Genomic DNA, 27264 nt, shown 5'->3' with positions numbered 1-27264 from the left:
AATTCTACAATCAGAGCATGTCAGGAATGCACGTGGAATAAAAGGTGGTGTGCAAAGTTATGACAGCCAATAAGTTGCAGGATCATAACGCCATCAAAAAAATTGATCACCAGCCAGAATACTTTATTAAAGAGTTGCAGGCTTTCTAGCCACTCATCATTTATAAACGGTCTTGAAATCAGAACACTTGTCAAAAGTGTACATTTACATTCATGACATTTCAGAGTCTTGAGCCGTATGTACACACAGGATATATCGGATTCCAGACAGGGCATCCACGTTGTAAACATTAGTCTGTCAAACATTTACTTTAAAAAATCCGTAATTATGGACTTCCAACTACTTGTCAGTCTGTCTCTTCAGAACACTTATGAAGGCATCCTTTGGCACTTCCACATTTCCGATTTTCCTCAACTTCTTCTTTCCCTCAGCTTGCTGCTTTAATAGCTTCATTTTCCGTGTAATATCTCCTCCGTACTGTTTAAAGGGAAACAAACAGGTTATTTTCTCTGTTATTTTACAATATTAGTATCTATAATGCTGGCTGGCATACTCTGGTCAAAACATTTCTACAGTACTGTTTTTCAAGTACCCAAGGCAACTAAAAAGACAAATGTAAAACTGCTACCCTGAGCTTTGGGTGAAATAAGTGGCAAAACTCTTATAAAAACCAGATCTCTTAACACACTGCTGAACTGCCACCAAAAGCAAACTTGTCGTTTTTACTGAATGTGCATGTATCAACATGAACCTAAAACATAACAGAAAAGCAGGAGTATATAGCTTAGCACCAGTACCTACAATAGAGAGGGCAAAACACCGGGGGGTGGACATGATTCTACAATCACCAGACATTACCAAAGGAAAAGGAAGGTGATTATCAGACAGTCTCCCACTGCCCCACAGAAAAGAAAAGGACGACACTTACACATTTTGCCAGGACGTTTTTTCTATAAGCTTTCACTCTGGAAGAAATAAGTTTCAATGCTTAAACCAAAGTGCATTTTCACAAGATGCCCTGCAAAAATGTTACATTATGTCACCTAGTGCTATATCACAAAAGGCAACTCAATAAGCGGCATGTGGCCTCAAATGAAATCTATTTTTCTAGTTCATTTTAACCACTGGGTGTCAGCCTTACTCCATGGCTACTTTTCCCATATCCAAGAGGAAAATTGGAGAGGATTCTAATAGTCTACTGTGCGCTTCCTAGTTATGAAGCGGTATGACAGAGAGATATAATTATACAGTGGTACCTCGGGTTAAGAACTTAATTCATTCTGGAGGTCTGTTCTTAACCTGAAACTGTTCTTAACCTGAAGCACCACTTTAGCTAATGGGGCCTCCCACTGCCGCTGCGCCACCGGAGCACGATTTCTGTTCTCATCCTGAAGCAAAATTCTTCACCCGAGGTACTGTTTCTGGGTTAGCGGAGTCTGTAACCTGAAGCGTATGTAACCCAAGGTACCACTGTATTTCCTTTCGTGAAACCATTCCTTTAATTCGGAATGAGAAGTTATTTGGTTACTGCCTCAACTCTGCCCCATATTCTGCATTCTATGTAAAAAGGTAAAGGGACCCCTGACCATTAGGTCCTGTCATGGCCGACTCTGGGGTTGAGGCGCTCATCTCGCTTTATTGGCCGAGGGAGCCGGCGTACAGCTTCCGGGTCATGTGGCCAGCATGACTAAGCCGCTTCTGGCGAACCAAAGCAGTGCACGGAAACGCCGTTTACCTTCCCGTCGGAGCGGTACCTATTTATCTACTTGCACTTTGATGTGCTTTCGAACTGCTAGGTTGGCAGGAGCAGGGACCGAGCAACGGGAACTCACCCCATTGTCGGGATTCGAACCGCCAACCTTCTGATCGGCAAGTCCTAGGCCCTGTGGTTTAACCCACAGCGCCACCCGCGCATTCTATGTGGGACTACCCTTTTAGACAGTTCAGAAACTTCTGGTGATCCAGATAGCAATTGCAAACTAATACCAGCCACCTAAGGCACATGACTTCTTTAAGGAAGTCAAAATTCTGGCTAGTCTCCAGGCTAAAGGCAAAGTGCTGATCTTTAAAGTTATGAAACGGCCTGGATCCAGGGGGTCTTTGTGAACAGCTCTTGTTCCAATATCCTTGTAAGTTGAGATTTTCACGCAGAGCCTTTGTCTAGATGCCTTCTCTGAAATAAAGCTGGCATCCGCTAGAACTAATGGAGACTAATCTGAAATGCTCTTGAAGTGGGTAGCCTAAATGAAAGACCACGCTGATTTTAACTTTAGTTGTAACCTTTTAAGAGACTAGAACAGGCATAGGCAAACTCGGCCCTCCAGATGTTTTGGACTACAACTGCCATCACCCCTAGCTAACAGGACCAGTGGTCAGGGATGATGGGAATTGCAGTCTCAAAACATCTGGAGGGCTGAGTTTGCCTATGCCTGGACTAGAATGTCATCTTCTCAAGTAAATATTGGAAACAACTTTAATAGTTACAAGTGATAAAAGGGGGAGGGGAGGGACTTTTATTCGGTTTGCAATACTAGCACTCGTCTAACAAATGACTTTTTTATAACAAAGCAAAACACAAAACAACTCACGTTTCTCTCGCAATGACTTTTTTCCCAACAGCTGCCTGAATAGCTATCTCAAATAGCTGTCTTGGGATAACATCTTTTAAACGTTCACACAGAGCTTTCCCAACAGTGTATGCTTTGTCCCTAAAAAAAAGAGAGAGGAAAAGACCGGGATGTCAGAGTCTAAAACAAGGTTTACAATTAGGTTTTCCTATTTAAACTATATAAAGGGGAGAAAGATTAATGTTCCACAATGAAATGGAATCACTGAAATGAAGAACTCATGTTGTGCTGGAACAGCACCAACCTGTACAATGAAACTGAAAATCCAAACAAGTAGTTTTGAGAATGTAACCAAAAGCAGGAAATTGCACTTCAGGCACAATCCTATGGTACCTGAAAGGGGTCAGAAGATACTGTGGGCCTTCCAGTGGCATTTTCTGTTATTCCTCTGCTGTCGGTGGGGTTGAGGGTTGGCTCAGATCTACAAGCCTTCCCATTACTTCCAACATGGACCTGATAAGTGAGCCCCTCCCAATGTAATCAGTGGGATTTTAGAAAAAGAAAAGAACTTGCTACAAGGAAAAAAGTGAGCCTGCTTTCTGCCCTAAAAGGTAAAGGACCCCTGACAGTTAAGTCCAGTCACGAACGACTCTGGGGTTGCAGCGCTCATCTCGCTTTACTGGCCGAGGGAGCCGACGTTTGTCCGCAGACAGTTTTTCCTGGTCATGTGGCCAGCATGACTAAGCTGCTTCTGGCAAAACCAGAGCAGCACACAGAAACACAGTTTACCTTCCCGCCGGAGTGATACCTATTTATCTACTTGCACTTTTTGGCATGCTTTCGAATTGCTAGGTTGGCAGGAGCTGGGACCGAGCAACGGGAGCTCATCCCATTGTGGGGATTCGAACCGCCGACCTTCCAATCGGCAAGCCCTAAGCTCAGTGGTTTAGACCACAGCGCCACACACATCCCACTTTCTGCCCTAGTCAGTGTAAATCCAGCAGAGTTTAGGGACTGGCAATTCTTCCACCACAGACTTTTCTTTAACACCCACCCATACCATCTCTTAAAGATACCCTCTGCAGTCTAGGGCCACATTTTTAGTTTACTTACTTATGAACAATAGTTATGAGCTCTTCTACAGGGTTCCCATTTAAAAGAACATCCATTTTGATAAGATCCGCAGGCTGGTATCCTGCATCTTCATAGTCAAAACTGAAGAGCGGGGAAAAAACATTAAAATCATCACTCAAAATGGCTTCGGCTTTTTAAAGACAGTGTTTTTAATATAATACTTGCATTAATTCTTCAAATAAACATACAGGTTTGTTGTCCCTCAGTAAAAAAGGGGGGGAGCCCCCTTTGCAAATACCAATAAATACATGGCCTATTCTTAACCACAATATAGCTCTATTCCCAGTTCAGTATATTAAATTCACCCAGTTATACAGACACCAATCCGATGAGTGATTGCTCTTCCATTTCTATACAGTCAAACCTCAGTTGTCGAACGTAATCTGTTCCAGAAGACCGTTTAACCTCCAAAACGATTGACAACTGAGGCATGGCTTCTGATTGGCTGCAGGAGCTTCCTGCACTCAAGTGGAAGCCACGTTGGACGTTTGGCTTCCAAAAAACGTTTCAAAACCGGGGCGTTTACTTCTGGGTTTTTGGTATTCGGGAGCCAAAACGTTCGAAAATGGAGGCGTTCAGGAACCAAGGTTTGACTGTACTTGAAATACCGTATTTTCCGCTCTATAGGATGAACCAGACCATAGGACGCACCTTGTTTTAGAGGGGGAGAACAAGAAAAAAAATTCTCCCCCTCTCTGCGCAGCGCCCCTTCAGCGAAGCAGCAGAAGAAACAGAGCCCCTTCCATTTCTCCTCCCGCTTAGCTGAAGGGGAGCTGCGCCTTAGCTGAAGGGGACCTACCCTTCAGCGAAAGGAACCCGAAGCGCGCTCCGGAGGCTTCGGGTGGCTATCTTTGAAGCCTGGAGAGCGAGAGGGGTCGGTGCGCACCGACCCCTCTCGCTCTCCAGGCTTCAGCAGAAGGCATCCCGAAGCCTCCGGAGCACGGCAGGAGCTCTCGCCGCGCTCCGGAGGCTTCAGGCGGCTGTCTGGAGAGCGAGAGGGGTCGGTGCGCACCGACCCCTCTCGCTCTCCAGGCTTCAAAGATAGCCGCCTGAAGGCTCCGGAGCACGCTTTAGGTCCCTTTCGCTGCACTTTGAAGTCTCCGGAGCACTTATTTCATGCATTTTGGAGAGACTTCACCTCTTCTGCAAAACCTTTAAATTCAGTGGGGACTGAGTACAACTGGAATTCTGAAAACCCAACAAATAAGGAATGTCCCACTTTATTTTTTTAATACATTACTGTACCTGGCGTATCCAGATGAGAGGGATTTCAGAGCATCGTAGAAGTCAACGACAATTTCATTCAGTGGAAAGAAATATTTCATCATGACTCTGTGGTCATCAATGTATACCAGGTCCTTCTGAATAGCCCTTCGAGTCTGGCAAGCAACACAGTAGTTTTGACAGTCAACTAGAATTTCCCATGATATAAATCTTCAGTAAATATTCCATTCTAAAACATGATCGGTGAATTTTAAACTGAAGGACCAATATCACCGGGACCTAGCAATTAACTTATAACTAAGCGATAAAAGCTCCAGTGATTCTTTATGGAATATACATTTATTTTCTCATCTCGTTTGCACGTTCTTCTGTGGGTCTTTCTCCTGACTACTCACATTTCTTATTGCTAAGGTACCAACAGTTTCATGAAAATACAGTGGTACCTTGGTTTGAGAACAGCTTAGTTTATGAACAACTTGGATTGAGAACGCTGCAAACCCTAAAGTAGGTGTTTTGGTTAGTGAACTTTGCCTTGGAAGCAGAACATGTTTCGCTTCCTGTTGAATGTGTTCCCTTTGTAGGAAGCAAGAAGAGTTACCAACATTGGAAGAATGGAGAATGAAGATGATGGACTTTGCAGAACTTGACAGACTGACAGGAAGAATTCGAAATCGACGAGATCAGAGATTTACTGAAGAATGGGAAAAGTTTTCAGAATATATGCATAATTTAAGTGAAAAACAAATAACGCTTGTAACCTTTAATGAAGCTTTGTAAAAAAGAAAGGTTAGAATTTGAGTGAAACAAGATTTAATTTATAAATAATTAGGGGAGATCTCAGAAATGTGTAGGAAATTAAGAAGGGAAGGAGTACCAGCCAAGTTGAGGGAAGTCAAAAAAAGAGAATGGATGTAAAAAACTGTATGAATTGTATTAATTTGTTTTATTTGTAAACTGAATAAAAATTATATTGGGGGAAAAATGAATGTGTTCCCTTTGTAAATTGAGTCCCACGTTGCTATGGGAAAGCATGCCTTGGTTTAAGAATGCTTTGGTTTAAGAACAGACTTCTGGAACAAATTAAGTTCATAAACCAAGGTACCACTTTAATGGAAAGCTATTTTGTTTGATCTCCTATAACTTTGCCTGCTGGGTGAGAAATGGCTTCAGGAGACCAAGTTGTACGGAGTGAAATAAATTGTAATTTAAGATGGCAAGATAGTTAGGACAAAGTCCCATATTCTTTCCTTTTCTTTTTTTGCTGTGCTGAGCCTCGATAATCTGGAGAACTGGTTGACCACCATCAAATATTTTGAAGGCTCTTAGATAAAGAAAGGGAAATGAAACATCCTATCCACTGAGGGTAAGACAAGAAATAGATTATAGTACATCAGATTTAGTATGAACCTTAGAAGAAACTGCACTTAATCTAGGAAGTTCAGCACTGCAGCAAGAAGCCTAAGGTAGCGGTGGCATCTTCTCTCATGGTGATCAAACATTTGTAATGGATGTTTTGTTTGAGAGAAGTCATTAGACAAGACAACCAACTGAGTGTCTCCATGCTGTAAAACTCAGCCATAAGGATTTTTTCATACATATATATATATATACATACATATATATACACACACACATTTATACACACATATATATACAGTGGTGCCTCACAAGATGAAATTAATTCATTCTGCGAGTTTTTTCGTCTTGTGAATTTTTCATCTTGCGAAGCACGGTTTCCCATAGGAAATGCATTAATGGTTTCCCATAGGAATGCATTGAAAAAGGCGCAAGACGTTTTCGTCTTGCAAAGCAAGCCCATAGGGAAATTCGTCTTGCGAAGCAACTCAAAAAACTCTTTCGTCTTGCGAGTTTTTTGTCTTGCGAGGCATTCGTCTTGCGAGGTACCACTGTATATACACATATATACATATATACGTATACACACACACACACATATATATATCCTGTTGCTACATAAGTTTATACATATTTATCAACCAATTCCATATTTTAAATCCACGTTTGTTCATTACATCAGTTAACCAGTTAAATGAATAACTCTGATGCGTGTAACTTCCTCTCAACCAATTTATACATATACATGGATTTCATTTGAAGAGACAGAGTACTTCAGTGGCTTAGAGTCTGAGCGATGAGATCCAGGAAGTTGTCAGCTGAAACTTCATCTCCGTCGCAAACTGAATATATAGCCTTAGGCCAGCCGCTGTTATTTCAGCTCGGTTCCCAATCTGTAATGAAGCTGCCTAGTGCCTCACAGGGTTGTAAGAAGGATTACTGGGATAAAACGGGCTAACTGCTCTGAACAACTTCACATGGCGAGTTAATCCATGTGAACGTGTTTGCCCGAATCAAACATGTTCCTGGCTTTCCAAACTCTCTTGTGAGGAACCTGCGTTTTCTGAAAAACTTGCCTGCCACCACAGATGTTCTCTGCATTGCGGGTTGAACATGTTCTAGAGCAAACGCTCAGTTAAGGAGGCTCAAGATACTTGACCGAGGCTCCGATGTTAACAAAGAATATCCCCCAGAATCCTCTGCAATAGGTGAGGTTCTTCAGCAGACAAGTGGCTCTCTAAAACTAATTTTTGGCTCATTAAAATTAAAACTGCCTCATTTCATCTCAACCCTGAAGTCAGAAAGGAGACCCAAGCTTAAAAAAAAATTCACTAACCTGGCATAGACTTATTATTTTTCCAATATATTCATCAGGTGCTATGATAGTGCCCAAAACTGTAGGCTCCAAGTATTCTGCCACTACTGACTTGTCAGGAAACTTGTCAGGATTTATTATGGTGATCACCTCTTTTCCATGTTCCTACAAAAGGTAAAAAAAAAGTCAGCATGGCCCCTCCCCGATTTCAAAAAGCCAAATCAAAACCATACCATAGTACCTTTATCAATTTTGCTGAGGAAAGAACGGCTTTATAGGGTACGGTGGGTGCTGTCAAAATGACAGATGCGTTGTACTCTTGTTCCAAACGCTGATTAAAAACTTCCATATGCAAAAGGCCAAGAAAGCCCAACCTGTAAATGCAACGTTTACATGGTTCTCAATCTTCCCTGTCAATCACATGGTGCTAAAAAATGTGTCCCGTTCCCCCACCCCCCCAAAAGCACCAACTAAGCATGTTAAAATCAAATCAAGAGAAAATGTTTGCGCTTTGTGGCGCTGAAGATTGAATATTGCAAGTCTCACCTCCAGCCAGCTCCCAAGGCAAGGCTGCTATCACGATGAACAGAAACACTGGAGTCATTAAGAGTCAGTTTTTCTACAGCACTTTTCAGGTTGTTATATTCCGACTGGTCTACTGGGTACATTCCTGTCAATACAACACAGAACTTGGCTGATAAAGGCAGCTGATCCTCATATATTTCATCCAGCATTTTCTCTAGAACCACTTAAGACGCTTCTCTGTAGGAGACAGGTGCCAGCCCACAAATAATATACCAGGTTCTTAAATTATCAGTCTTCAGTCTTGTTCCACATAAGGGCTGGATTCAGTGGTTGACTGAGCAGTAGGCAGCTTGAATAACTTATCCTTCTCTTCTGGGAGGAGGGGAAGAGAAAGATCAATTGCATGAACATAAGGAAGTCTCAAAAATATTCTCCTCCTGGAAGTTTTCCATCAGAGTAAACGGACTGAAATTTTCGAAGGTACCCATCCATGCAAGGAAATCATTCCTTAAAATTAAATCTGATCATGTAAAGCCGTTTATCTGAATAACTGTGAAAAGGCATAGCGATTCACAAGCCTGTACAAAATCACTATTCTGTCAACAAAAAATAAACCACCTTTCCCAAGAAGAGTTTGGATTTGATATCCTGCTTTATCACTACCCTAAGGAGTCTCAAAGCGGCTAACATTCTCCTTTCCCTTCCTTTTCCACAACAAACACTCTGTGAGGTGAGTGGGGCTGAGAGACTTCAGAGAAGTGTGACTGGCCCAAGGTCACCCAGCAGCTGCATGTGGAGGAGCGGGGAAGCGAACCCGGTTCACCAGATTACGAGTCCACTGCTCTTAACCACTACACCACACTGGCTCTAAAGCCGCTGTTGTAATAAGCAGTGATCTTGACGGGCACTGAAGCACCACCTCACCTAATTTACAGAAACCCACCATAAACACAAAATGAAAGCATGGTCAACAAGAATATTCTGTGCTCTATGTGGGGCTACCTTTGAAGGTGATTCGGAAACTGCAATGAATCCAGAATACAGCAGCTAGGCTGGTGACTCGGAGCGGCTGCCAGGACCATATAATACCAGTCCTAAAAGAACTACATTGGCTCCCAGTATGTTTCTGAGCACAAAAAAGTGTTGGTGCTGTAACAGGGGTACAATTTACACAGGGATCCATGGCGTTCCTGTTACGGTTAACGACGATTCCTAAATGCACCTAAGCACTCTACCAGTATAAGTAAACATGAAAGTACTTCCTGTCATTGAATGTGTGTGCCTCACCTGCAAAGACCATGGGTTTTGCCGACTTAAACCCGGGCAATGGCTCCACTGGTTGGTTATGCAAATAGATTGTATCTCCGATTTGGGCCTCTTTGACCTCTTTCATTCCAGCAATGAGATAGCCAACCTGGCCGGCATATCTAAACGAAACCAGCATCATGGGGAAATAATTTATCACATTAGATATTTCAAGCCTTTTTTCTTGGCAAGAAGAAGCTGTTTAGCGATTTAATCGCACATTATCACATGCCTACAATTATGTCAAATCCTCTTCCCCACATTTGTGTGCTGCAATCTTTACAAAACTTGCTGCACAGCCTTGGCAAATGGACAGGAAGCAGAGCGTTTTACTCTTGCCTCAAATGTTAATATCATCATCATCATCATCATCATCATTTATTTGTACCCCGCCCATCTGGCTGGGTTTCCCCAGCCACTCTGGGCAGCTTCCAACAAAGATTAAAAAATACATTAGTCAGCCAACAGTGCTTTGTCCTGGGGCAGAGGCACCATGAAGCAGCTCCTATATGCCATCATGGGACACTAGTGGCATTGTGGTCTAAACCACTGAGACTCTTGGGCTTGCTGATCATAAGGTTGGTGGTCCGAATCCCCACAATGGGGTGAGCTCCTGTTGCTCTGTCCCAGCTCCTGCCAACCTAGCAGTTCGAAAGCACATCAAAGTGCAAGTAGATAAATAGGTACCACTCTGGCGGGAAGTTAAACAGCATTTCTGTGCGCTGTGGCTTCCATCACGGTGTTCTGTTACACCAGAAGTGGTTTAGTCATGCTGGCCACATGACTTGGAAAGCTGCCTGTGGACAAACGCCGGCTCCCTCAGCCTGAAAGCGAGATGAGATTCGCAACCCCATAGTCGCCTTTGACTGGACCTAACCGTCCAGGGGGCCTTTACCTTTTTATATGCCATTAGCCACTTCCCCACACTGAGCTAAGCAAGAAGATGCTTCCGCTCTGCATTTTGCCAAAGGAAAGCACAAAGCTGATGGGAAATTAGTCTTACTGCTGCTGGCAGTAGGAATCCAGATCAGAGTTTCCCAAACCTGGGTTTTGGACTACAACTCCCATCATCCCTAGCTGGCAGGACCAGCGGTCAGGGATGCTGGGAACTGCAGTCCCCAAAACAGCTGGAGACCCAAGTTTGGGAAACCCTGATACGGATATTGAGAAAGGCCAAACAAATAAGAGTTTCTGATTCATTTCAAACGCTTGCAACTTACAATTTGTGCGTTGGCTGCTCGTTGGGTTTCAGAATTCCCACTTCATTAACTTCATAAACCTTTTTCGTATGAGCTGATGCTATCCTTTGGCCTTTGCGAACCTCGCCACCCAACAGTGCAATATTGGCAATCACACCCCTGTAATGGTCAAAGGTGGAGTCGAACACCAAAGCCTTCAACGGATCCTGTGTGCTGGCGCTGGGCCTGTTATAAGAAAGACATATATATCATGGTTACTGTGTGTAATGGTTCTAGGGGTTGCTCGTGCGTAAGCCGGCGCAAACACCTGGCTGGATTGCCTGAGTGAACCTTTTCTGTCCGGACAGCCACTCACCCGTGGCTGTCTCAATCGCTGGCAGAATCCGTCAGTGGACGTTTCTTAAACTTCTTCCAGCAAAGAAGCTCTTTGACGCCTAGTCTCCTCCTACTCTCCCTGCGCGGAAGCCTTCTGCGCAAGGAGGGCGTAGGCAGCGGAGGACTTCTACTCTCCCCGCTGGTCCCAGGCAAGAAGTCATGAGACCGCCTCGCCGCTTCCCCCATCTGCCCCCCTTCTCCACTGGTGCTACGCTGATTCTCTTCCCCAGAAGATGGGCTGCTTCTCCCGATCCCTGGACGCTCTCCGGAATCCCTCTGGATTTTGCTCTCTCCCTCCGGCACTGATGGCAGTTCCCTGACACTGTGTAATACATACTGAGAGTTATTTTTCAGTACCAAATGTCTGTTTTCCAAGTGCTTGCATAAATACAGTTCCAGTTACTGTAGCAAATAGCAACACACACTGCACGCAGAACATTGAAATGTCCTTGTTTCTCCTTTATGTTATATTTACCAGAGAAATCTACTGATCTGAATTCAATCAAGAATTCAATTCAGACTGAAATTCCCAGGTGTCAAAAAGGCTTATTTATGTATGCCACTACTGCGGCCCGTGTTTTGTTGGCCCCAAAATGGAGAGCGAGCGAGGTCCCAACCAAAGAAAAATGGCAACTTAGGTTGACAGAGTATGCACAACTTGCAGACTTAACATATAGAATAAGAGAACAAAAAGAACATACGTTTAGAGAAGACTGGAAAATGTTTGTTGAATATATGGGGGGAGATTGTGTACACTTGAAAATGTGGGCAGCATTAAGATAAACTCAACAGTGTAAATAAGTTTTGATGGATGCAATAATGGAATACTGAATGGTATAGTTTTTGTAAAATATGCAGGGATTTATGATATGGAAAATGAACCATGAAAAGAGAAGACAGGAAGTTATTGATATCTTAAGGATGTAAACTGAGGATTTTAAATTGTAAAACAGAAAATTTGAGAGTGAGTGAGAGAGATGTTAACTCACTAAATTAAGGAGATTATTAAAAAGACACAAACATGTAACTGGATCAAGCAGATGGCTCAGAGTAACTGCAAGGCAGTCCATTTCTCAATTGTACAGTGGTACCTCCAGTTGCGGACGGGATCCGTTCTGGAGCTCTGGTCGAATCCTGAGGTTTTCGCAAGCGGAAGGTCCGCTTAAGCGCATGCGCGCGCGCGAAACCCGGAAAAATACTTATGTATCCCGAAGGATACGTAACCAGAGGTGAATGCAAGTAGAGGTACCACTGTATATAAGATGCCAGAAAAATAAACTTACGGAGGGATTCGTTCAATAACTTCCTGAAGTATTCTTTCGACATTTGTTCCCAGCTTAGCAGAAATCTAAAGCAAATTAAAAAGGGAAAGAGAGCTTAATTCAGCGCAAACTAACTAGTAAGCTGTTGTCACCTCAATATATTATGCTTCATGCAGTTATATTTGAAAATGCTTTACTCTGGAATAGTAAGCAAATACATTTCTTCAATGATTACAGGAGAAGGAAGCAAGGCACTTTATTCTGGGAGAAGTGCTGAGTTTCATTTATCTCAATGGAGCTTAATTCTAAGTAAACAAATTGTACTGTGAGAATATAATCATTTAATGAAAATAACCTGGTAAGGTTTCCATGTAGGAGAGTTTTATCAGCAGCTACTACACATATATTTATTCACCAGAAAAGGTCTCTTACCCTAATACAGTCGTCTTTGGGGATATCAAACACGGTTTCAATTTGATTTTCCACCCGCTCAGGATCTGCATTCTTTAGATCAATCTGCAAAACAAAGTTATTGTCGGAAAAATGCACCCAATGTAACAGAAGTCAGAAGTAAATTCTGTTAGAACAAAAATAAGAAAAGCTTCAAAAATGTGCATTACATTTACACTTGCACTTTCCTCATCTTTTACTAGTAACCTGGGAAGTTTTTGTGACTTAAGAACAAGACTAGGGACCTGCAGTCAAGAAGATGGAGTTTGTTGAGAGCGGTTTATTCAAAATTGGAAACCTGGGGTTCGTTGTCACCCTATTTTATTTATAAAGCTCATAAAATTACTGGGCACGGGACAAACCATTTTTAAAAAGACAAACCCTCTGCCTAATGCAAAGGGAAGGGGAAGGGAAGGCATGCATAAAGGGGGAAACCACAGAAAATGGACACCTGAAACAAAAAACCAGCTGAAGTATTTGTAAAAGAAAATGCAGGGCACAATAAGTAGGTTCAAAATTCTGTTTTTCTTTCGGCATCAGGAGACAGATGTGAAGCAAAACTGTGTGCATGTTTACTCAGAAATAAGTGCCACTGTTTTTAGCAGGGCTTACTCCCAAGTAAATGCACAGAATTGCAACTTCTGAGCTCAAGGATAAGGCAGCACTGAGGAAGTAGGAGGCCTACCCAGAATATTAAATTGAGCACAATATAAAGAATAAGAGGAATCACTTAGTAGTGCTATATGCTCTTAATAATAATAATAATAATAATAATAATAATAATAATAATAATAATACGTTTCCAAACACAATTCAAAGTGTTGGTGCTGACCTCTAAAGCCCAGGTCCAGTATACCTGAAGGAGCATCTCCACCCCCATCGTTCATCCCGGACACTGAGGTCAAGTGCCGAGGGCCTTCTGCCGGGTCCCTCACTGAAAGAAGCCAAGTTACAGGGAACCAGGCAGAGGGCCTTCTCGGTAGTGGCACCTGCCTTGTGGAATGCCCTCCCACCAGATGTCAAAGAGAACAACTACCACCAGACTTTTAGAAGACATCTGAAGGCAGCCCTGTTTAGGGAAGCTTTTAATGTTTAATAGACTATTGTATTTTAATATTCTGTTGGAAGCCACCCAGAGTGTCTGGGGAAACCCAGTCAGATAGGCAGGATATAACTAATAAATTATTTATTATTATTATTATTATTATTATTATTATTATTATTATTATTATTCCCCGCCCATCTGGCTGGGTTTCCCCAGCCACTCTGGGCAGCTCCCAACAGAACACTAAAAACATGATAAAAGATCAAACATTAAAAACTTCCCTAAACAGGGCTGCCTTCAAATGTCTTCTCAAAGTCAGATAGCTGTTTATTTCCTTGACATCTGATGAGAGGCCCTCTTGTGTGGCAGCACCTACCCTTTGGCATGTGTCCTGAAATAACACTAGGCTGGCAATTTCAATATTGGCATTTGGGCAACTGGTTACAAATCATTTGTTCACCCAGCCTTTCCCTGCTGGACTGGTGTTTATGTAGATGCATCAATCCGACCTACAGATTTGTGATGTACTTGTTTCACTAATGTAATTTCATTGTGGATTTCATGCTGTCCACTGCCATGATATTATTATTATTATTCCTTAACCCTGGCAGGTATAGAGATTTCTGAAAAATAACAAACCATGGGAAAGAAAGAGGAAGCTCATAAAGGACCTTAAAAGTTAAGTACCGTATTTTTCACTCTATAGGACGCACCGAACCACAGGAGGGGGAGAACGGGGGAGGGGGGAATTCTCCCCCTCTCTGCTCAGCTCCCCTTCAGCAAAGCGGCAGGAGAAATGGAACCCCTTCCATTTCTCCTGCCGCTTCGCTGAAGGGGCTCTGCGCAGAGGGAAAACTGTGCAGTGCCTCTCCAGTGAAGCGAAGCCTAGAGAGCAAAAGGGATCAGTGTGCACCGACCCCTCTCGCTCTCCAGGCGGCTATCCGCAAGCCTTCGGAGCACAGTGGGAACTCCTGCTGCACTCTGAAGGCTTGCGGATAGCTGCCTGAAGCCCCCGGAGCGCAGAGGGAATTTGCGCTGCACTCCGGGGGCTTCAGGCAGCTTCAGCGAAAGCAACATGAAGCCTCCAGAGTGCGGGGGGAGCTCTCCCGCTGCGCTTCAGAGGCTTTGCGTTGCTATCGCTGAAGCCAAGGAACCTGCACTCGCTCCATAAGACACACTCACATTTCCCCTTAATTTTTGAAGGGGAAAAGGTGCGTCTTATAGAGCGAAAAATATGGTATGTTGACGGAATGATGTAAATCAGGGAAGAGACAACTATAGAGATGATACACAACCAGAATGGCCTCTTGGCCTTCCGTGGCTGGCCTCTGTCACAACTGCATTCAGAGGTGCTGAGAGCAAGTTGCTATTCTACAGTCAAAAGTTACCTAAGAATTTTTAATACTGTGCGTGGCAAGTGTTACCTTATTTATAACAGGAATTATTGACAGCTGTGCTTCAAACGCAAGATAAAAATTCGCAACCGTTTGAGCTTGAATACCCTAGAAAAAAACACCATTATTAAACATTTGAAAGTTTGTGAATGTAGTCTCTCCACCCCACCCCAAATTGTCCCAAAGGGAAAAAAGACATGGCCATAGCTCAGAGGCAGAGCGGATATTTTCCACATAAAATGTCCCAGGTTTCAATTGCCAGGTAGGTTAGGAGAGGCCCCTGCCCATGAAATCAACTGGTCATGGAAAATTGTTTATGTAGCAGTAGAGGTTAGAATCACAGAATTGTAGTCCTGGAGGGAACCACGAGGGTCATCTAGTCCAACCCGCTGCAATGCAGGAATATTTCGCCCAACATGGGGCTCAAACTCATGACCCTAAGATTAAGAGTCTCAAGCTCTACGGGCTGAGCTATCGCAGCATAACAGGTTACCTAATCTATCACCCCAGTTATCAAGCGAAGGTAATATCTGCAGAAACTCAAAGTGTTCATTCAGAAGGCTCATTATATCTAGTAGGGCTTGGTCTCTTGTGGGCTGCAATCCAGTACTCACTTATTTGGGAGTAAGTCTTGAAAGACCTACACTGGCTCCCAGTACGTTTCTGAGCACAATTCAAAGTGTTGGTGCTGACTTTTAAAGCCCTAAACGGCCTCGGTCCAGTATACCTGAAGGAGCATCTCCACCCCCATCATTCACTGAGGTCCAGCTCCGAGGGCCTTCTGGCGGTTCCCTCTCTGCGAGAAGCCAAGTTACAGGGAACCAGGCAGAGGGCCTTCTCGGTAGTGGCACCCGCCCTGCGGAACACCCTCCCACCAGATGTCAAAGAGAAAAATAACTACCAGACTTTTAGAAGACATCTGAAGGCAGCCCTGTTTAGGGAAGCTTTTAATGTTTAATAGACTATTGTATTTTAATATTCTGTTGGAAGCCGCCCAGAGTGGCTGGGGAAACCCAGCCAGATGGGCGGGATATAAATAATAAATTATTATTATTAAGTCCCACTGCACTCAATGGGGCCTGTTCCTGAGGAGACGTCTATAGGATTGTATTGTAAGTGTGTTTAGGATTGTAGGCTAAGATCCCTAGCACTCGTAGCACCTAGAGACTCATAATATCGGACAACACACAGGATCCAACTCTCAGAGCCAACAGTCCCATAACTGGCTCATCAGGAACCTGCCTGTGGTGGAAATCTAACTGGTCTTTTCCATATTTCTGAAAAGTTATCTACAACGATAGACGACTCTTCCCTCGAACCATTTGGGAGAGGGAAACTCTTCATTGCTCCAAGAAGAACAAAGATGAGGCAGAAGTTACTGTTGTCAGTCACACCTCAGACCCTACCTCATTTGCATCCACTACAAGCAAGACGCCTTGACAAGCAGACAATGACCGTGAGACTTCATAGCTAAAATCTACGTGGCCCTGTAAGGGGGGAAACAAGCAATGCAAACATTTCAAGAACTTGGCATCTCAAGGTCCGGTTAAAAAGACCATCAAAAGAACACCATGAAGTCATGTAACCCACTGTCTGACACCTTACCAGAAAGCATCAAATCTAGTTTCTGCCATTTTGTGAATATTGTCAAAATCAGTGGTTCCCAATTAGGGGTCCACGGACAACACACCTATGCCAGGGACTCACGTATCTTGGAGGAACGGCTCATAACATCAAAACAGCAACCTACCCCCTTTAGGAAGCTAGTTATGAAAGCTTCTTGACGTGTAATTAGTTAACTGTAGTTCTTGAAGAAATGCAGAATTATTATTTTGTGGGGAGGAGGGAACAAAGTATAGGAGGGACTAAGTATCTACAACCTGGTGTTCTCCATGATGACTACAACTCCCATCATCTCTGACATGACCATTGGGCCAAGATAGCTAGGGTGGATGGGAATTGTAGTCCAAGTTATCTGGGATGCACCTGCATAGGGTCTTAGGCCTGTGACACCTTGTATTTGTACTTTCTTTCGAAGAGACCGTGAGAGTCAACAAATTCCTCCCTGTACTGATTTCTGGATGACTCATCCAATTCATTTGCTTCAATCTTTCTAAACCCCCTCATTAACTCAGCTTCTCCTATTTAATAAATTAGTTGCATTAGTCTAACAACTGCAGTGTGTCCAGTGATTAATTGCAGCTCTGCTTCGTTCCTGCCTGATAACAACAGAGCTTTATCCAACCCCTAAAGCAGGCATTAGGATTCATCACTGCTAATATACCAAAACATGGTATCCCTGCATGAACTGAGCTACACAACCAATTCGGTGTTGCTAGATCACAGCCATGGATTTGCTCCAGTCCGCGGTTATTTATATATTTATTTTACAATATTTACACGCCACCCAATTATCTGGGCAGTTTGCTGTAAAAAGTGAAAACCAGAGGGTTTTTTCCAACTGTTCGGTCTTTGCAGAACAGACCCACTGAAATGTATGGGGATGACTAACTTCAGTTCATTCATTTCAATGGGTCTCTCCTCTGAGCAAAGCAGACGACCACTGAAGTAAACAAATAAAGCATACATTTAAAAGCTAAACAAAATAAAACCAACAGCAGAATGAAGCCAAAGTAAAAAACCAGCAACAAGAAGTAACAATAATGCAAAATATAATAATCTAGAAGCATTCAATATTTACTTTTTCAAAAACAACAACAACAGTTCAATTTCGTATTACTTCAGCAATGATGATGATTGACTTACAGGTGTATCAATGAGATTTAAGAGGTAATTTGTTCCTTTGTGGTTATAAATCAGAGAGGCAGTCTGGGCTTTAACGGTGATTCCTCTTTCTCGTTCCACTTGCAATTTATCCAGCACCTGTTTGTTATGGTCTGTTTTGGCAATGGTTCCTAGAGGGTCAAAAATACTGCATAATTAATGTACATCATGATAAGTGTCCATTTTTGCATAGCCATATTTAATTCTCATAGACCTATGGCTGCTTTAAAAAAAACACAACCACGATCAATTTTATGTGTTATCTTTCTCAGTCTGTTCCTATCAAGAAAGCTAGGGTTCCAAAGTTTAGCGGAGCAGGCAGACAATACTCAGGGAAACTCATCTAAAACATGCGAGCAACTGATTGGTGAAAGGGCTACTCTCAAAATTGATGCAATATATTGTTAATTTTGACATCTGAGTTTCAGAGTTCTAGTGGCACAGCCCAAATGCCCAAATGTTGAGTTGCAGTCTCAATACCTGTGTTCATGCCTTTCCTAGTCCTGTCTTAGAATCATAGAATCATAGAGTTGGAAGAGACCACAAGGGCCATCGAGTCCAACCCCCTGCCAAACAGGAAACACCATCAGAGCACCCCTGACATATGGTTGTCAAGCCTCTGCTTAAAGACCTCCAAAGAAGGAGACTCCACCACACTCCTTGGCAGCAAATTCCACTGTCGAACAGCTCTTACTGTCAGGAAGTTCTTCCTAATGTTTAGGTGGAATCTTCTTTCTTGTAGTTTTGGATCCATTGCTCCGTGTCCGCTTCTCTGGAGCAGCAGAAAACAACCTTTCTCCCTCCTCTATGTGACATCCTTTTATATATTTGAACATGGCTATCATATCACCCCTTAACCTCCTCTTCTCCACGCTAAACATGCCCAGCTCCCTTAGCCGTTCCTCATAAGGCATCGTTTCCAGGCCTTTGACCATTTTGGTTGCCCTCCTCTGGACACGTTCCAGTTTGACAGTGTCCTTCTTGAACTGTGGTTCTTAAACTCCAAAGTAGTCCTGACTTACCAGGACTTCTCTATAATCAGAGACCTCAATCGGTGCTGTGCATGAAAATGGTAGGAAGGGAGCTGGATCTGTACAGATGCTAGTCTGTATAGAAGATCACTATAAAAAAGAAGAGCTAAGAGCTGCACGCTTTCAATGGACAAAGGCGGATTCGCAAACAAGGCAAGTTACACAAGTCATATGTGTGCATATCATATGTTGCCTCTGTGACTTTGAAAATCTGAGAAAGTTTAGCTGGTAGGAGAAATGTGTAAACCTCTTTTGGTAGTGAGGTTAACACGTTTTTTTTAATGCAAACTGACTGCCGTTTCACAGAACAGTTGTCCCCCAAATTAAACACAATAAAATAGAATGGAAACTTTAGCGTCCCACTTCTGTGACAAAAATGCACACTCAGGTAGTGAAAGAAAACTTACAATTTACAATACCATAGCCATTACCATAAAGCGTTCTATTTTAGGTATGGAAACGATATACATTAGAAGTATTCTACTGAATCTATAAACAACGGTCAGCATAGAAAATGAAACTGGTATTGGAATCGTAATTGCTGTGCATAAATAACGAAGACGAAGACGATTACCACAGTCTGTGAAGCAGGTCCTGGTAGCCATTCCATGGCCTACAGGTCACCACCTCACCATGGAAAGAAGGGCTATCTCCCTTGTGACATCTCCCTTGTGTAGATCAGGAAGCTGCTAAACGTTTGCTTCCAACAGCAAGAGAAATCAGACTGCTTCACCCAAGCTTTTCCTGACTATTAATAGGACCTTGCTATCATAACTGAATATGACGTTTTATCCATATGGCTTTTATTATTCTATTTTGTCTTATGTCGCTGTTTTACATGTTCTGCCTCGGTATTTATTTTAAATGAAGTGTGGGAACGTCAAGGATGTCAGGAAAGGATATATTGAATAAGTACTATCCTTCCTTCAGAGCAGATTCCCTTCAATATAGCAGGAAGCTGGTTTGCAGATTCATTTGAATCTCTTTAGTTAAGTAAGCCCATTATTCCTGGTGTCCCTTTTATCCCTCTTAATAGAATAAAGACACAAGAGTCTTTCCTTAAAAGTAACAAGAGGTTTACTCACGTTTCAGTTCACGATTTGATCCCTGAAAGGCTGGCTTCACTTAGTAGTTACATAACAATCTGTGAGTACATCTCACATGGAGACTGAACTCATGTGCTGCTAGCTGGGAGCCAGCAGACAGCAAAATTACATTAAGAGAACAAAATGGCTGCAGGAGAGCAGCATAGCAGCAAGCAAGAGAGAGATCAAGAGAAAGAAAATGGCTGCGTGACTCGGCTCTTTTATGGAGGAAACCATAGCCATGCCCATCTCCCAGATCACATGCAGGGGGAAGACACTCCAGACCAGTGGAACAGAAAGTTACCTGTTGTGCCCACTCTGGGGAAATAAGGAATGTTGTATTTGACTGTTCCAATGGATTACATCCCACAGGCAGTACCCAAAGAAATAAAGAATACTGTAAAATTATCTCACCTGTTATCTCCAGCAGCCTATCTGCTAGAGTACTTTTCCCATGGTCCACATGAGCTATTATGCTGAAATTTCTAATGTTTTCAACAGGAAACAATGACATGTCCACTGTATCCTAAAGCACATAAAGGAAAAGGGTCTCAAATCATGAACAGTCTGGGGTGGTGGACCAATGTATTTGCCAATGTATTTATATTATCGTTAAAAACCTAAAAAATACCATTTTGCATTTTTTTGCTCGAAGATAGAAAACTGGGAGGAGGTCCAGGCCAATGAAAGTTTGTGATGCTGATGGAAAATCCCTTTGGTACCCTTATGCAATACAGGGAGGAAAACATCAGGTGGCCAAGGAACATAATTATGTTTGCAAAGTACGTTTCCGAGCACAATTCAAGTGTTGGTGCTGACCTTTAAAGCCCTAAATGGCCTCAGTCCAGTATATCTGAAGGAGCGTCTCCACCCCCATTGTTCAGCCCGGACACGAGGTCTAGCTTCCAGGGCCTTCTGGCGGTTCCCTCATTACGAGAAGCCAAGTTACAGGGAACCAGGCAGAGGGCCTTCTTGGGAGTGGCACCCGCCCTGTGGAATGCCCTCCCACCAGATGTCAAAGAGAAAAGCAACTACCAGACTTTTAGAAGACATCTGAAGGCAGCCCTGTTTAGGGAAGCTTTAATGTTTAATAGACCATTGTATATTAATATTCTGTTGGAAGCCGCCCAGAGTGGCTGGGGAAGCCCAGCCAGATGGGCAGCGTATAAATAACAAATTATTATTATTATTATTTAGTAGTAGTAGCAGCAGCAGCAAGAATTAGCTACCTGTTGTCATCTACTTCAGAACCCAATCCAAAGACTTGGATTGCAACTTGCTATGGAATTTTTTGGCCACCCACTTACTTCTCAGCTACAATATTTACAAGGTGAACTTAATCGTGCTGAACTCAACCCAATAACAAGTATTTTATAAGTAGACAAGACAACTGTCACCTTGCCAGTCTCGGAGGAATATCGCCTGAGGAATGTGACGCGATGTCCGGGAGACTTTTCCAAACCCAGAGAAAGAGACGAAAAAATGCCAGCATGATATGACTTCTTGAGGCAGACAGCAAGCCATAATGCCCTTTTCATAAGCGCAGACATGCTTTTCAGAAAACTGCAGCAGTCACCGTCCAGAGTGTGGTGAGATAAGCAAAGTGCTCAGAACAGGGCATAAACGCAGCCACTGGCTGAGCATAGTTTACTCGCTCCTAGAATCAGTCAAAGGAATCCTTAACAAAAATGCATTTCCAAAAGTTGGAGAAACTTGGTTTTATGAAGCTGTGCTTGTGTTCTCTGTATAGGGCAGAAAGATCCAAGGTTTACATTGTTTATTCCCATTCTGCACCAAAACACTGGGCTACACCTGTGAAGAGAGAGAAAGCTTGAACTTAGTTTTTTTAGCAGTACACTCAACTTGTTCTAAAAGTGTGCTCCTTTCACAGCTGCAACCAAACCACTAATGTTTGAGAGAACCAATTTACGAAGCAGTCTTGAAATGACAGACCTGTATCAACTTACATCCTTCATTGCAAAGGAGGGAGAAAGGTTGTTTTCTGCTGCTCCAGAGAAGCGGACACGGAGCAATGGATCCGAACTACAAGAAAGAAGATTCCACCTAAACATTAGGAAGAACTTCCTGACAGTAAGAGCTGTTCGACAGTGGAATTTGCTGCCAAGGAGTGTGGTGGAGTCTCCTTCTTTGGAGGTCTTTAAGCAGAGGCTTGACAACCATATGTTAGGAGTGCTCTGATGGTGTTTCCTGCTTGGCAGGGGGTTGGACTCGATGGCCCTTGTGGTCTCTTCCAACTCTATGATTCTATGACTTAATTTTTGTCCTAACAGTTAGGTTTATTGCAACTCAAACTCATCAGTGCTCTTTCTTTCACTTCTGCCCACCAGCCAGTGTATTAGAAGCGTCCTTGAGGGATAGGCCAATCAACAGTTAATTGCCAGGGTAGCTAGGTAGAAACTCCCAAGTCACAGCCAATATTCCTGCAACTACCAAATGATGGTGAGATAAAGAAGATAGGGCAGTTGCTTTGATACCCAATTTGTAACCCTTCCTAAGCTTTGGTTAGGCACTGCTGGAAACAGAATGCTAGACTAGAAAAAATGGCTAAGCTTTTCTTATTTTCCTCATGCCTTCTATCATCCTGACCTACGTGCTCCATGGCCATTATTTTTAAATGCACATTATTTTAAATTCCGGCGGAGTCAAGAGGTGCAGACTGCCTGTTTACAACAGCAGAAATGAGCATTATTTCAGAATACTCTCCCGTGGCTGGACTAAACATCATTTCATGTGACTTGAGTTTCATAGTCCACTGATCAGGAATTTGTTCCACAAGTCTAAATGCATGGCCTATTAACTATTTAATAGACTTCTCTGTAGGAATCAATCTACACATTATGCAGAACACAAGGGACCTGAAACAAAACGTTGTTCCAGGCAGTCAGCTATGACCTCCAACACAATACTCCATTACTGCTCACATCCCATTGACTCTTTTATTCCTCAGCAGTCTGTCATTATCTATAGACAATGAACACACTCAGCCTTCACTGGGCTTTTGGGGGGAATCTTCCCCATTAAGGTTTTAAAATATGAATTTCTGAAAATCCAAACCTGCTGTTATCTCCCTCTTGTATGTGTGTGGTGTCCTTTTGGGTGCATAAGCATTTTAATATTGGAAACAGGAAATTATAGCGGTAGAGCAAAGCAGTAGAATTCTAGAGGGGGACAATATTTTCAAAAGCATCTCCACATAAAACTGGCAGTCTCTTTGTGTGTGTTTTCCTGTATATGCTAGTTTAGGGGCAGGCATTTAAAATGGAACTCTCTTTTTCTCTCCCTGCAGTCTGAAGTAGTACAGTTATACCACATTCTGCATAATGCATAGAATTGTTTCACAGCTGGTGTAGACATAATGTTTATGGTTTTGTTCGCATCAACACGGGCAAGGCAGCAGCAAAGTGGGAGCACACAGAAGATTGCATCAGCAACTTCTATGATAATGAAATATACATTTGCAACATCCAAGCCTGATTGGATGATGATTTTTTCCTTGTTCCCACTATGTTACACTGCTCACATATATCACATTTATGAAAACAACACACAGGGTTTATGCAGGTGTAGTAAACATATGAAACAGCTTGTAGACACGTCATCCTTGTAGGAAATCTGCAACACGTAAAATTTCCAGAGAAGAAAAGCTACGCAAATTCAGAGACTTGCATTCTTCCATTACAAAAGACCACAGACAACTCTCTAACCACCAAATCTGGTCAGTCATAATGGGACAGTGTGGGGGGCTAAGGTTGGGTAGGTTGCTTCAAGACTGGATTAGCTGAATGTGGGGCTTGATCTGGAAGCTGCAATTAGTGCAGATTGCTGCTGCACAATTGCTGACAGGGGAGGCTTGTCAGTATTTAACACCTGCACTCAGAGACCTGCACTGGTTGCCTATTTGCTACTAAGCCAAGTTTAAGGTGTTGCTATTAGTCTATTCAGCCCTTAGCTGCTTGGGAACAATTTACCTATGAGATCGCCTTACACTACACTTCTGTCAGCCGAATTAACACTGTTACAGGTGCCACATAATACCCATTCTGCATTTGTAAGAACTCAACCCTTCAGTATGGCAACACCTTCACTCTGGAACCTCCTGCCTATTGAGATCAAGCAGGTGCCTGCCTAAACCATTTGTTTAGGCAAGCTTACCAAGATGCTTAGAAAGTCGGTGTGTAAGTTTAGTCTTATTTTAGTATTTTATCTTTTCGTGTGTTTTAAAGTAGGGTTGTAATTTTTTCTTGATTTTACTGCTTCATTTTTTGTAAACCGCTTTGAAACCTTTTTAGTCTTTTTTTACAATCAAGTGCTGTGAATAAATCTTATGAAAGATCCTGGTTCAAATCACGAAGCTCTCTGGGTGAGTTTGGGCTGATAGGTCATTATGTCTCTTCGCCTCACACACCTTACAGGGTTGCTGTAAGGACACAGGGGAGGATGAGATAAACACACACACCAAGGGGAGAGGCAGTGTATATAATACAGTGGTACCTCAGGTTACAGATGCTTCAGGTTACAGACTCTGCTAGCCCAGAAATAGTACCCCGGATTAAGAATTTTGCTTCAGGATGAGAACAGAAATCACATGGCGGCAGCAACGGGAGGCCTCATTAGCTAAAGTGGTACCTCAGGTTAAAGAACAGTTTCAGGTTAAGAACGGACCTCCAGAACGAATTAGGTTCTTAACCTGAGGTACCACTGTAAATGGATGAAAAGTCACGCACAGCTTTTGCAAAGAGTTGCTAGCGGGCCTTCTGCAGGGACAAGGGCAGTCAGAGGAGCTTTTATAGAAATAATGGAATCGTAAATTTGGAAGCTCCTGCCAACCTAGCAGTTCGAAAGCACGTCAAAGTGCAAGTAGATAAGTAGGTACCGCTCCAGCAGGAAGGTAAACGGCGTTTCCGTGCGCTGCTCTGGTTCGCCAGAAGCGGCTTATTCATGCTGGCCACATGACCCGGAAGCTGTACGCCGGCTCCCTCGGCCAATAAAGCGAGATGAGCGCCGCAACCCCAGAGTCGGCCACGACTGGACCTGATGGTTGGGGTCCCTTTACCTTTTTAAATTTGGGAGGGACCCCCCCCCAGGGTCATCTAGCCCAACCCCCATTGCAATATGCAGGAATCACAACATGTGTTGGTTCCCCATCCAAAAGATGTGAAACCATACCGGATCCTGCTTAGCTTTGCGAAATGTGCTGGCAGTTTCATGGCTGCACATGGTTCTTCTCGCCACCCTTTCCATGTTTACAATCTCATCTGCACTTGTCATGGAAGTACGCGGATAAAAGCAAGACAGAATGCACCAAAACAAATTAAAACTTCAGTGGCAATTAAAGCCAATGTTTTATTAATCTATTCAAATATGGGTTCCTTCACTTAGCACTGCCCACTCTTAACATTTCTGCACTAGCCCCAACTTTACGGTCTTTCGCGTGGATTAGAAATAATAAAAAAACCTTGCATCACTTATCACAGACCCCAGAGTAACCCCTTGCCGCCGCCTCATTTAGCACCCCGGGTAAGATACTGCCCGTCCTCTTATGAAGGCAACGAGGTGAGGAAGGAAAAGGAAAAAAAGGGATCACCCACCATTACTAACTCGGACATCACAGACTTCCGAGACCCTTGACACGGAACTAATCGAGGTGTACCGGAAGTGAGAGGTGGAAATAATAACTCTGTTTTATTTCTTATCTCTATGGGATTTTCGGGGCGAATAGAGATAGAAAAAGAGAGTCGTACATCCAAATAGCGCACGGTTTAGAGTTTTGCTGTTTTGAGACAGCTGTTTGTCCACTTAACACAGTCTGGAATAAGACCAGTGCCGGATTTATGTATAAACTAAACAAGCTATAGCTTAGGGCCCCACTCTCTTGGGGGCCACCCAAAAAATTAAAGAAAAAACAAACCTGGATGTACATTTCAAAAATACAAAATAGAAAACAAATAAAATAATACCTACATTCAGCAATAGTGTTGTGTGTTGTGTAGGCTCCTGTGATGTAAGTCATGGGCCCCGCCTGCTAGTCTGCTCCCTAAATTATCACTGGTTTGCTATTATTATTTCATGCTATAGCAAGTTTCTAGGGACGCGGGTGGCGCTGTGGGTTAAAGCCTCAACGCCTAGGGCTTGCCGATCGAAAGGTCGGCAGTTCGAATCCCCGCGGCGGGGTGCGCTCCTGCTGTTCGGTCCCAGCGCCTGCCAACCTAGCAGTTCGAAAGCACTCCCGGGTGCAAGTAGATAAATAGGGACCGCTTACTAGCGGGAAGGTAAACGGCATTTCCGTGTGCGGCTCTGGCTCGCCAGAGCAGCGATGTCACGCTGGCCACGTGACCCGGAAGTGTCTGCGGACAGCGCTGGCCCCCGGCCTCTTGAGTGAGATGGGCGCACAACCCTAGAGTCTGTACGGGCAGGGGTACCTTTACCTTTTTATAGCAAGTTTCTAGAGACTAGATTATGAGTCTTTGTAAATTGTGTTTCTAAAGGAATTTTTGTTATTGCCAAATGCCAACGTGTTTGCATTATTAAGTTTGTTATGAAAAAAAATCATTTTAAGTTGGAACTTAATAATTATTTCACTATTGATATCCTTCTTAATTGTATTTCAGTTCAACAATTATTTGGATAAAATACATACTTTGTTATGTGCAAATGGCTTTAGATACCTATTAGGTCCATAAATTACCATATAGCATGTATTCAACATAAAAAAAACAGCAACATTTCGTTGTTGACAAAGGGCTTATAGAAGCGAAGGCCGCACATGGAGTTGTCACTTTTAATCCCTGTAGGCAAGAGAGAGAAAGAGAGAGAGAGATGGAGAGAGGCGAAGAGGAAGGGTATCAAAACTAACCCGGAAGTGCGCTTCCAGGCTATGAAACTGGCTGTCTACACCTTTAAAAGTCTACAGGCTATACGCGGGGAGGGGAGGGGAGAAAAGGAAGGAACCGACCGCTCTGCGCACTAAAACATGCTGCTCCGAGGGAGAGGGACGTACTGCGCGTGCGTTGTAGGCACTGGGAAACCTCTGATTGGCCAAGCTCACGGGCAGGGCTCGTCCTGGGGAGAGGAGAGGCTCTTGCGGCAGTTCGTTTTAAAAAGAGGGGCGCATGCGCGGGGCCATGTGCTGGGTATTACCTTATTTGGCGGGGGGCGGGGGGAGTGTGACCTGTCCTTCAAAACTGCAAGTGAT

The 27264-nt window shown here is 43.3% G+C and overlaps 2 protein-coding genes across 5 annotated transcripts in view; both read right to left on the bottom strand.

The window, feature by feature from the left end:
- The window catches only part of LOC310685552 (uncharacterized protein), a 945613-nt gene that overhangs the window by 396989 nt on the left and 521360 nt on the right, over nucleotides 1-27264 (bottom strand). The gene's annotated exons all lie outside the window — the stretch shown is intronic.
- Nucleotides 109-25731, bottom strand: GUF1 (GTP binding elongation factor GUF1). Of its 4 annotated transcripts, none has more exons than XR_014515361.1 (18): nucleotides 25661-25729; nucleotides 21449-21863; nucleotides 20466-20577; nucleotides 17918-18066; nucleotides 16558-16638; nucleotides 15182-15259; nucleotides 12695-12778; nucleotides 12284-12348; nucleotides 10647-10850; nucleotides 9409-9548; nucleotides 8143-8266; nucleotides 7838-7970; nucleotides 7618-7761; nucleotides 4947-5080; nucleotides 3681-3782; nucleotides 2589-2708; nucleotides 929-1018; nucleotides 109-477 (listed from the first exon to the last, which is right to left on the bottom strand). XR_014515361.1 is itself a non-coding variant. In XM_083458212.1 (18 exons), exons 2-18 carry the CDS (start codon nucleotides 21599-21601, stop codon nucleotides 340-342), a joined length of 1998 nt encoding a protein of 665 aa, XP_083314338.1. In that variant the 5' UTR covers nucleotides 21602-21852; nucleotides 25657-25731; the 3' UTR covers nucleotides 109-339. The 4 variants fall into 4 exon arrangements, 3 of the variants coding, with proteins under 3 accessions (XP_083314338.1, XP_083314337.1, XP_083314339.1); XM_083458212.1 differs by having other exon boundaries at nucleotides 929-965; nucleotides 21449-21852; nucleotides 25657-25731; XM_083458211.1 differs by having other exon boundaries at nucleotides 929-965.

This window comes from Podarcis tiliguerta (genome assembly GCF_965153285.1).
Source record: "Podarcis tiliguerta genome assembly, chromosome: 9".
NCBI classification, from domain to species: domain Eukaryota; kingdom Metazoa; phylum Chordata; class Lepidosauria; order Squamata; family Lacertidae; genus Podarcis; species Podarcis tiliguerta.
This window is presented reverse-complemented; position numbering and strand designations above follow the sequence as displayed.

Excerpts from the sequence above, each read along its gene's own strand:
- GUF1 (XM_083458212.1), bottom strand. The coding sequence starts at position 21,601 with ATGTCTGCGCTTATGAAAAGGGCATTATGGCTTGCTGTCTGCCTCAAG. Across the intron at positions 16,639-17,917 it reads TAAATCTCATTGATACACCT|GGCCACGTAGATTTTAGCTA; the intron begins GTAAGTCAATCA and ends CCCCCCTTACAG. Across the intron at positions 5,081-7,617 it reads AAATAATAAGTCTATGCCAG|ACTCGAAGGGCTATTCAGAA; the intron begins GTTAGTGAATTT and ends GTTGCTTGCCAG.